Source organism: Hippocampus guttulatus, chromosome 8, assembly GCF_054856545.1.
Source record: "Hippocampus guttulatus isolate MCC_2025c chromosome 8, RoL_Hgut_1.0, whole genome shotgun sequence".
NCBI lineage: Eukaryota > Metazoa > Chordata > Actinopteri > Syngnathiformes > Syngnathidae > Hippocampus > Hippocampus guttulatus.
This window is the reverse complement of record NC_141268.1, coordinates 9,301,761-9,312,954: the sequence shown is the minus strand read 5'-3', so window position 1 is coordinate 9,312,954 and position 11,194 is coordinate 9,301,761. Positions and strand designations below refer to the sequence as shown.

Here is an 11,194-nt window from a genome sequence, read left to right as displayed (position 1 = left end):
AAAAGTCTTTAGTAAGTTACCAATTCAAACTGAAGCAGATAAATAAAAATGTTTTTCAAATTCACATGAAATATGATCCTCTCCTCTTTCATCTATAACTGCTTCAGACAACAAAGTGTATGCAGAAAAGTGGTGAAGATTGCACGACTGTCTGTGTCCTATGTGTTGTGTTGCGTTATTTTTGTTATTTTGACTTCAAAATGGCGCCGCGAGAGTGGCTGCCTTTCCAGCAGCTCCTATATTTTGTTGTTCTACTTCTTCCTTTCGTAACTTTGCTGCTGTGAATTGGGAATTTCTCCATTGCGAGACTAATAAAGGTTTTCTTATCTTATCTTATTGCTTAATTTGAACAAGAACTTTTAAGACTAAACATTTGCGCAGTATTAATATATTGTTTATTGCACTAAAGATTGATTAATAGCTCGTTTTTTTAAAATTATACATGGGAAGAGGACCTTGAAAAAAAGAATCGCATAGCAAATCACAGTATTGAGAAAAAAAAAATCCACCCCCCGCACCCCCACAATCCCTACGATGGATAAATCCACACAAATGGTAAGAAACCAGGCAGAGTCTGCAGAATAAAAATAGTCTGTATAAAACGGGAGGTCAGAACAATTTGAGAGCGATTGGGCTGACCTCGCTGGAATCCTCTTGCTCATTGATAACCATGATGGCGTCCTCCTGGGCCTTCCTCTTGGCATCGGCCAGCGTCTTCTCCATCTTGGCCCGTTCGGCCGCGATCATCTCGAAAGCTTTTTGCTCGGCCTCGGCCACCGCCTTCTGCACCTCGTCCATGGCCTGCCTCTTCACCTCGTTCACCGCCTCCTCTGAGCATGGACAGAGAAATGCTGTTCGGTCGGTTCACACGCATGACGACGCCAGGCGAGCGGCTCCTTCGGTGACTTCTCACCTGCTTTCCTCCAGATCTCGTCTGTAACGTATGCCGAGCCGGCTCGCGGGGCGAAATCACGCTGAGACTCTGCAGAGAGAGCACAGTTACGGCCTGAGTAGTGTATTCCATTCGCAGCCCCTTACGTATAGACTGCTTATTGAGCCATGTTGAGTTTTGCACCCTACAATGCTGCCGACTATTCTTGCTGCCTTTAGTTCACATTCAAACCTGCATATGTTTTAGTAATTATTGCTATGTAGTCCTCCCTCTGATAGTAATGATTGCCGGTGTTCATTGCAGTTATGTGACATGCAATGCTGCATGCAACGTGAAGGAAATAAACCAGCAACTTCCATAAAAGGGGCCAAAAGGAAGCATTCACAACCGAATATTCTATTTATTTATTTATTTTTCCTTCATGAATGATTGGCACGCCGTTGACGTAGGTATTTCATTTGAAACAGCTTATAAATTGATTCATTATTCATATACGGTATGTCAAGTTTTGGAATGTACAATGATGCTGATTATCCAAACTGTGTTTTGATCTCCCTCCGTGTTACTATTGCTCGTGTCTATTTCATTGGAACTGCTTGTGCATAGTATTTATTTATTGACCCATGAAGGGTTTTGTATCCACAATAAGTTCTGATCCCTTTTCTCAGAGCTTTAAATGGCCTCCGATAGGAAGAAAGTTCCCCACCCATCACTTTTAGAGCATCAATATCTGCAATGCAAACAGGGCTCTCATATCTGGAGATGCAACAGAATTGTTGTTTATCGTCGTCTGATGCGAGATCTGACAGCCTTAGAGAGGAATGTGTTTGGCTTGGTCGGAGAGGGGGGGGGGCGGCCCTTACAAGCTGTGTCAACATTCTGTCTCTGCTTGCAAATCTCTCCCTGTGTGCAAATCACCATTTCACTTGTGTCATCCTATACGTTCTGCATCGGATGCACTCACGGATCATAACAGAAGGTATGCCTGCGATATTTAATAATATCATCAGCTTGCTTTTGTTAGACACTCTCATCTTTGTGGATGCATTTTCGAAACAAAAATAATTCTCCGGTGGATGGGCTGTCTTCCCGGCTGTGTGGGGGCCCAGATGGTACTCGCGCATGTTGGCCAGCGTTGTCACTCTGAGCCCGCAGGACGGCCCTTCTGTGGCCGATATGGACCAGGCCGGTCCTGGCACCTGTGAATGTGACTGTGGCCCAGCAGGGGACAACGCAAGGCTGGCCTGGCAGTGCACAGCTGAGGTGGAGTTTATTCTGCGTCCACTAGAGGGAAGTGTCAGTCATGACCTTTTTGTGCCTCATGGAAATGTTGTTTTGGAGGGTCTCAACATCCCCCACAATTTGTTTTTGAGGGATACCAGACATGAGCCCCTACAACCCCCCCCCCCCCCCCCGCCCCCGGCCCCCACCCCATCCCAGCCCGCCACCATAAAAAAATTAACAGGAGTTTCGCCACTTTGGGTATGAAGCAGCCAAATTCCAAGGTTTGCAGTTTGACGCCGTCCTATTGGGCAATTTGCCCAAATGAGCCCAAATTGAAAGCAGGTGTCCGAAACAGATGGGCAGTGCAAAATTGCCAAACTTTGTTGCTTATGCCATCTAATGTGGGTAGAACACGGCGCCCAACTTTTATGAGTTTGATGATTCTTGAAAAATTAAAAAAATAAAAAATGCCCAGACACTAGTGACCTCGATTGAAACAAAATGGTGTAAACATGTCAATAATAAGAGGACACAGAAGAACGTCAAAAGGATCCATGCTCCAAAATTGAGCTTGAGGTCTGCCGTTCCAGGCTCATACTTTGACAAACTCTTACAAGGGAATTCACCCAAATGAGCCCTAATCAGAAGCAGGTGTCCTATAAAGACGGGCGATGCTAATTTGCCAACCCTTTTTGCCTCCGCCATCGAAAGCAGGCAGAGCATGGTGCAATTTGATGGCGATTTTGAGGAGTTCTGACAAGTTAAAAAAAATTGCCCCCCAAAACAATCGATTGCCATGGTCCTCCGCGTCACTGATAGCATGGAATTTTAAACTGTGCTTCGTTAGCGTGTCTCTTCGTAGGTGCCATTTTCGAGATGTGGTTTTGTACAATGCACGTACCGGCACCTACTGGGAGAGTGCCTTGAGCGGCCTCTTTCACGCCCACCCTTCCCACTTTAACGTCCGCATGCTGTCCTCAGTTACGTCCGCCTTTCCTCGAGATAAGCAACGTGTCGGCTCAACATCAATCTGTCAAGCGGGCCCGTCATCGAAGTCACACAACAGTATTCACAGATTTTGGAACTCCGTGCATACACAAGGCGACTCGCATTATTAGGCGCCCCGTCCATTTTGGAGAAAATGTCAGACTTTTATGTTCGTCTTATGGTCGTGAAAATATGGTATGTCTTTCTTGATTTGGTATGACAACAAAAATAAATAAAAATAATCTCTTGATTGCATAGTGGGGGCTGAGAGGAAGACAACAAAATCCTTACCAGACTCTGCAGAGTGGGGGCTGTGCGTTTTGGAGAAGGGCGCAGAGCCCCCTTTGCGAGCATCCTCTTGCTCACTGGAACGCCGCCTCCAGTAGTTGAGCTCCTCCCGGTCCGACTCCTGGCACCGCCGCAGGACGCTCACCGACCGCCGCGTCTTTTCCACCATGTCCACGATGGAGTTCAGCACCTGGGCGCAACGATGTTAAGTTAGCCTTCATTTAAGTTGTATACATTTTGTTTAAATTGTACTGAGTATGATTATAGATCATTTGTATTGAATTGAGCCACAGCCATGCTATGACACAGCTATTGTATTATTAAACAACTTGGGTGGAAACAGAAGTTTAGAACTTTCAGATTCTCCCATGGCATTAAAAATGAAAAACAATCAATGAATTAACTGATCATTTTTCAAGACCTTTTTTTCACAAACACACGCACTCACAATGAAGTCATTTTTAAAAATTTCACAAAACATTATCTATTTAGCAATCCATCAAAGAAAATACATATTTCTATTTTATTCACATATTTGTATGCATTATTTTATATATTATAGATTTTTTATTTTTGTATATTGTATTTCTTTTGACTTCACAATGGAAGTAAAATCCAGCCGTTGATCAACGAAAATATGTTTAGTTGTATACCGTCAAGCATTTATATTTTATTTATTACACATTTTCTAGTATTTCTTTTATACTCCACAACAAGAATAAAAAGTTGACTATCTAGCAGACCAAGCAGTCTTCATCAAAACAAGTGCTCGGATTGTTTTCCCCAATTAGACCACTTGCTGCGAGGCAGAGTTTCGGAGGCTGAATCGGATCCACCGAGTACGCCAATTAAACCATACAGTGTATCGGTATAGGCCTTGTCAAGCTCACTAGACAGACAAACACTAAAAACTCTGAAAACAATACTGTCAGGGCAATGAAAAATGCTCATGTTCTGTATTAAATATAAAAAATGTGTCAAGGCATCTCTTAGCCAACCAGAGGAGACACAAGGGACACTTACGTGGTCTAGATGCCTCCATTCATCAGCCCACTCCCTGTCAGTCAGCCTGTGGTCAACTGGCTCCTCGCGGTAGCCCCCGTTAGTGCCTGATTAAAAACACACACAAGTCAGACCAATAATTAACATTCCTCTTAATGCCGACGACGCCAAAGGCCGGTAATCACTTCGTCATCATTCAAATCTGTAACACGACATCAGTGTCCTGTAAACACCTTCTTTTATTTTTTTGCATCTTTTTCACATTTAAATGACATCATCATTGTGGCACTAAGGGAAGAAAAATGAGTGAGATGAAGGATGAGAAAAGGGTGAAATAAAGAGAAGCCCTGTGATGCAAAACAGACTTTCGGCACCCGGAGCCGGAGCACATCTGGAAGTCAGCTGTCAAACACTCACACACACACACACACACACACACACATTGGCCAAATGTCTCTGCTGGCACCCTCCCCTTGCGGAGCTCCCTGCGTTCCAGTAGGGAGACACTCAGGCTGAATGCAGTGGCTCTGATATTTAAACGCAACCAGCCGCACACAGTTTGCTATCATAAAAAAAAAAAAAACTCATGCACATGCACACACTACGCACACACAGACATGCACAAGAAAGTAATAGGAAAGCGCCAATCTTCGTATAACGCAGAAACAAACAGCCGACAAGAAGCCACATGCACACTGGGCCCGTTGAGAAGAATGATTCCTATGTAGGCTCGCCTTGGCCTCCTGGTTCTCATCAGCGTTCATCAGTTCAAAGACATGCGTGTGTGGACTAGTGTGTGTGTGTGTGTGTGTCTCCAGTTAAGTGGCGGCAGGCGGGCGGGAGGCTGTGAGACAAGGGACTAAGACCTCATAAACACAGCACCTCCACCAAGAACATATCAAGGTGTGTGTGTGTGTCGGCTACTGCAGTTTCCAACGAGAACTGACAAGCCCCCTGAAATGGAGGGCAGATATACACCAGAGTCCATCCAGTCGGTCATGGACAGCGCAGCTCTGTTTATAAGCGACACGCAGACGATACACTGAGTCCCAATTCATGGGGGCCCAACTAAGCAAACACAGGAGACCACCCTTAATCAAGTGGGCGAGCCAGTGTGTGTAAAAAAAATATATACAGTATATTATTTTTTTAGGGCAGACACAACCAATGTCGGATATTTTTTGTACACAAAAGATCAACATACGAATTGACGAGTTAGTGTGTAGTCTGCTTGGTGATGAAGTGCTGCCTCCAGGAGTGAAAATACAATATCTGCTTTTACTGGCTCTTTGAGGGCACAGTAGTTTACATCCACATTAAAAAAAAATAAAAATTTGGACTCACATTTCACAGTTGTCCACCCCCTGGCACTGAGTTTTCCGGTATGCCGAGGCACTTTCCATTGGGATGCGCCCGGCGCACCTGACAATTTGGTGGTCGAAAGTATACGAAACTGCCTGCCAGAATCATGTCTAACTATTGGCGCAGGTAGTGCCAATTTTGGTAAATTTGATCGATGTGCAAGTTGACATATTCTGAGCTCGGCGGACATGTGTGTAGGTTGTCATCATATTTCAGTCATAAATATGACAACAGCATGCTCAAACCCCATTTTTAAATGCGCCGCGCTAGTTCTACTTGCACTGCTCTGCGAAAATAACAAAACTTAGTCTAGCCCACCCAGGCACAGATTTCGACTGCACCTTGCACTAGACTTAGCACAGGGCATACAAAATGGAGCCTTATGTCTCCTATCATGCACAACATCATTTTTTGCTGTTTAAATGGCGTCAATTAAACAAATGTCCACTTTGAAACACAACAAAATGACACGTATAAAATATATTTAGTGAAAAATGGTTACAAAAATAACAATACCAATTTTTTGGTCGTGGCTATTGGAACTGCATGGGTATGGTATGAAAAGGTGCTAAACACCTCAGTATTTGTGCTCCTAGCTACACCGATGTTATCCAAAACTGCCTTCTCGGACTTGGGAACAAAAGATGGGCCTTCCTCAGACTATTCCTGAAGAGATGCAAGCATATGGATTTTCAAAATGTCCCCCGATTATTGAATTAATCGATCATTTCCACTAATTAATTGGTACCATTAATTACCCGGCAGCCTGGGTCTGTCTTTGAGCTCTCGTATCTCCAACATGCGCTGGCTGTGCTCGCGGTGCAGGATGTGCGGCGCGGCGATGTCATCCAGGGCGTAGTGCTGCAGGGGCGGCGGCGTCGGGTGCAGTTGGGCGTTGAGAGGCAGCGGGTGCGCGGGGCTGTGGCGGGGAGCCGGGCTGATGGTACAAATGCGCTTGGCGGTTGGCTCCATGGCCACGGACGGCCGCTCGTGGAAGCCGTTCTCCTTGACCCTGGAAGTCATTGGCGGATTTGGTCAGACGGGCCTCCGCCAGATTGCGGGGGGCTCTTAAAAATTCGGTCATTCGAGCTCACCTGCTAGGGCTGGGCCTCTTGACGGCGGCGTCGGAGGGCTCCATGAGAAGCTCGGATGAGTCAGGAGAGGAGGCCATGGTGGTGCTGAGTAGGAGGTGTTCGTGCTGGGATAGGTACTGGGCCGGGGTCTGCTTGGCCGCACGTGCGCAGTGGAGCAGCTCCCTCTGTAGCAGGGGAAGGTTCGCCTGGAGATTTAGAAAGGAGAAAACCCGTTTGCACAGTTGGCACATACAATGCTTCTGACCACTTTTTGCTGCTTATGGTTCACTCACATCTTCATAGGCATTATACTGTATATAGTTCGGGTGTCACGAAAAGCAATTGGAATTGGCAATACAGTATATATCGTCCTCAAATCGTATCGCACCCCATGAATCAAGGTATGTATTGAATTGTCTTTTATTGGAGATACATTATACAAAGCATAGTACAGTATTCTATTGATTCATGTATATTTGTCATTCCACTGCTGCTGGTACTTAGATTATTTATTGATATGTGTATAGGGTTTTTTGGGGGGGTGGGGGATCGAGACGCTGCTGCCTTTTCTCACTGCCTGTTCACTGACGATTCTGTGCTGCATTACAAGTGGGGCAAAACATTTCCATTATTGGTAAGCACACAATTTGGGCGCTGAGTCATAGCACAGACATGCACGTTGACACACGATCTTGGAAACGTTTTACAACAAACCCTTCCAAAGCCCGTATGAGGGATTTTTTTCTATTCAGAAGTTCTCTGTCTCCATCTTGTCCTCAACAGTCCCCGCCCCCCCCCTCCTTTTTTTTTCCTTCGTCATCCTTAATTAGGAGCAGAGGCTGGTGTGCTTGCAATTACACCACTTCCTCTCTCTGGTGAGTAAATAAAACCCAAGAGTTGCTTTTTCTTTTTTCGTTTTGCGAAGCATGATCAAACCATCAGGACTGAGCTTTCCTTAAGCAATGCATTCACTTCTTCAAAAGTATTGGGACACACGGCATGCATCGCAGTAGTGTGCCATGAGGGATCGTCAAGTTCGCGCTGGAAAACTATCCACCGCTTCATTGTTCTGTAAATTATTTATTTTATTTATTATAAGGAATGTATTGCTGTGACGTCCTGTGACAGGCTAGACAGTTACAGTGCATGCTTTTTCACTGGATGGTAGAAGGTACACTTAACTTGTGTACAATTAACTTTTGCATATTCAGGGTTCACTATTCACAAAATCAAAAACTCATCTATTTTCATTTTTTTGTGCTGAAACGAGATGCCACATGACATTGGCAAAAACATATCTAAAAGGAAAGTAGTACAACTGTACAACTGTGTAAGGAACTACAGTATGTTGACGTGATATCAACTGAGAAACAAGCTTTGTAGGTTGGGGAGGAGCTACGTTTAGCCTGGGTTGTTAGTAGAGAGTGTGCATGTGCCTTAACATGCACTCTTGCAGTGCCTTTTTTTTTCAATTTTTTTTTTGAATCCCATCATCTCAAAGCCTGATCCTGAAACAGGGTAATGTTTTAAGACAAGTTTCATGATTTTAAGCTGCTTGGTGATGATATTTTGTGGTATTTTTATTGTTTGAACAATAAACTATACAAATATATAACAAAGAAAGGGGCGTATATTACTCACTTTTTTTTCTCTACTTTCAAATTGTTGCCAGATTATTCAGAGACCAAAAAAGACTATTCTTAGACATGCTTTGTGATGATATTTTGTGGTATTTTTATGGTTTGAACAATAAACTAGACAAATATATTACAAAGAAGGGGGCGTATACTGTATTACTCACTTTTTTTCCCTCTACTTTCAGATTGTTACCAGATTATTCAGAGACCAAAAAAGACCACTCATAGACACATTCATTTTTCACTTTTTGGCGTAATCTTAAACCAAGTTTTTAAAATAAAATGTAACTTTATAATCTACATTTGTTTAACTTTTTTTCTTAACATATTAATTTGTATAAATACTTCAAAATTAGTTTTTAAAAAATGTGAATGTTTTTTTTTTCTTTGTCTATGACTAGTTCCCATCTTCTAATGGACGGGATACTTGACTGTATCCCCTCTTTTTTGTATGTAAAATGTAAAATATGTTCCTTGGTGCAATAAACGTTAGGGAACACTACATTAAAGAAAGTCAGAACAGGGGAAGAGTGATGTTTTTTTTATCCATGTACAAGATCAAAACATGAGTCGACCCCAAAGTTGGACGGTAAAGGTCTTGCTTGCTTTGTAGACTGGGAACAGAAAAAGGGGTCTTCCCCATACTGTTTCCACAAAGTTGAAAGCCCCGAAATCAAAAGCGGGTGGTCTGGCTCTAACCCCCAGGCCCTAAACCAGTGGACATTTGAGAAGAGATGCTCTCTTGTTTTTTTTCTCCTTTCTTTTTTTTGGGCGGGGCAGATGCAAGATCGGCTGCGCCTCAGCATTTCACATACCCCTTTTCCACAAAAAAAAAAAAAAAAAAAAAAAAAAAAAATACAAAATAGCCAGAGCTATGCTTAGTTGGTTTTTAACAAAGAACGTGTTTGGTTTCCCACTAGCAAAGAGCCAAGTAGGAGATACGTCATGACATCATTGTAGAGCGTCCAAACATCACTGCTTACTGCGTTGTTTGCCCAAGAGTGACTGCGCTATTAATACTACTACTACTAATAATAAAATTAAAACAAAATAATAATGCGCTGTTAGCATCTACTTGACAACTTAGCATCGCATCCATTATACTTGTATGTAGTATAGAGCAGTCAGGGACATGCAATCAGCAAACGCTTATCCATCCATCCATTTTCTGATCCGCTTATCCTCACAAGGGTCGCGAGGCGCGCTGGAGCCTATCCCAGCCGTCTTCGGGCAGTAGGCGAGGCTCTCTCCGAACTGCTTGCCAGCCAATCGCAGGGCACATATGTAAACGAACAAGAGTGTTCAGCAGATGCTGATATCTTTCCTAATTATTGGTAGATGATCACAAGGTTGGCTACGAGTCGGAGATGGAATGCTATCTGGGCACATCCGCGATTGCTTTTGTGATGGGACACAATTGTGCCAGAGTTTTCTGCTCAACAGTTAGTGCAAAACCTCCGTGTGTCCAGGGAGTCAGTCCTCTAAATCTGTGATTCTCATGATAACCCCGCCCCCTGCCGTAGTTGGTGCTCGAGTCTGGCCCAAGAAATAATTAAGGCCAGCTTAAGCAACAGTTTCAAGCACCAGTGCTAGAGCTAGAGCCAACTTCTTTGGTGGAAAAAGAAAGAATTGGTGCAAAACCGGGCACTCATCTGGAATTAGTACTAGCACGAGCGCGGTGGAAAAGGCCCATCAAGACAGTGGCATTCACCCCATAAATGTTCTTTGTTTTTTTAATTAGAGGGGGTGGAAAGCAAGACTTTATAGGCATGTTTCACACATCCGATTTTCTATTTCCCTCACCTTCCTGTCCTATTTGCCCACCAAAAACCTTCTCTTCCTCTTACTAGAATGAAGTTGTGAGCCCGCCCCCTTCTGTCATAAATTAGCAAAAGCAACAGAGCTTTCTCCTCTCAGGACAGACAGATGGAGGTGAGTGAGAGGTAAACGCATATTGAAAAGAGCAGCAGCGGGAAGATTTACGTTCTGCCTCAGGGACAGAGAGGGAAGCTCCTAAAAAGTAAAGTATACACTTGAAGAAATGTCTCCCCGTTAAAAAAAAAGGGGTTCTCGGGGGAGCCGTTAAACACACAACGTCATCTGTTGCGCATCAGGTCAGTACGCAATTCATGAGAGTTAAACCATTTTGAGGAAGCGTTTGCTCAGTTCAACGTGCCACGGGGTCGAGTGCATTCATCTCGCTGCTGCCATGAATTGAAAAGGAAGCAGACAAGAAGAATGGTGGACACTTCATTAGGTACGACTAACACAACCATTCAGACACACAATCACAAATAGGGACAATATGGAGTGTTCCATTAACGGACCATGCCTGTTTTTGGAATGTGGGAGGAAACCGGAGTACCCCAAGAAAACCCACGTAGGCACGGGGAGAAAATGCAAACTCTGCTCAAGGAGGCCGGAGCCAGATACGAACCCATGACCTCTACACTGTGAGGCGGATGCGCTAACCAGTCAACGACCATGCTGCCCTATAATATATTATTGTTATTTTGTTTTTCAATATTTTATATTGACGTACGTTTTCAAGCATGTTCTTTAATATAGTTACGTTAAGTAAATAAGGTACCCAACATTTTCATATTAGAAATACTCCTACTACTACAACAAATAACAATAAAAATAATTATTATTATTATAATTTTTTTGATTATTTGATCTTTCATATTGGGCTCTTCTATAGCATAACCAATATGAATAATACGATT

General features: G+C 43.5%; 1 protein-coding gene and 1 long non-coding RNA gene across 4 annotated transcripts in view; one reads left to right on the top strand and one right to left on the bottom strand.

The window, feature by feature from the left end:
- cbfa2t2 (CBFA2/RUNX1 partner transcriptional co-repressor 2) overlaps positions 1-11,194 on the bottom strand; it is a 30,539-nt gene that overhangs the window by 2,482 nt on the left and 16,863 nt on the right. For all 3 annotated transcript variants that reach the window (XM_086118398.1, XM_086118399.1, XM_086118400.1), the window contains 6 exons: positions 6,850-7,034; positions 6,514-6,767; positions 4,415-4,500; positions 3,395-3,581; positions 914-982; positions 640-830 (listed from right to left, as the gene is read on the bottom strand). In XM_086118398.1, coding sequence (XP_085974524.1) covers positions 640-830; positions 914-982; positions 3,395-3,581; positions 4,415-4,500; positions 6,514-6,767; positions 6,850-7,034 — 972 coding nt within the window. The remainder of the gene's footprint in view (positions 1-639; positions 831-913; positions 983-3,394; positions 3,582-4,414; positions 4,501-6,513; positions 6,768-6,849; positions 7,035-11,194) is intronic.
- Positions 1,800-3,790, top strand: LOC147201049 (uncharacterized). Its single transcript, XR_015101670.1, has 3 exons — positions 1,800-1,871; positions 2,002-2,155; positions 3,362-3,790. It is a non-coding gene; the product is annotated as an uncharacterized LOC147201049 (long non-coding RNA).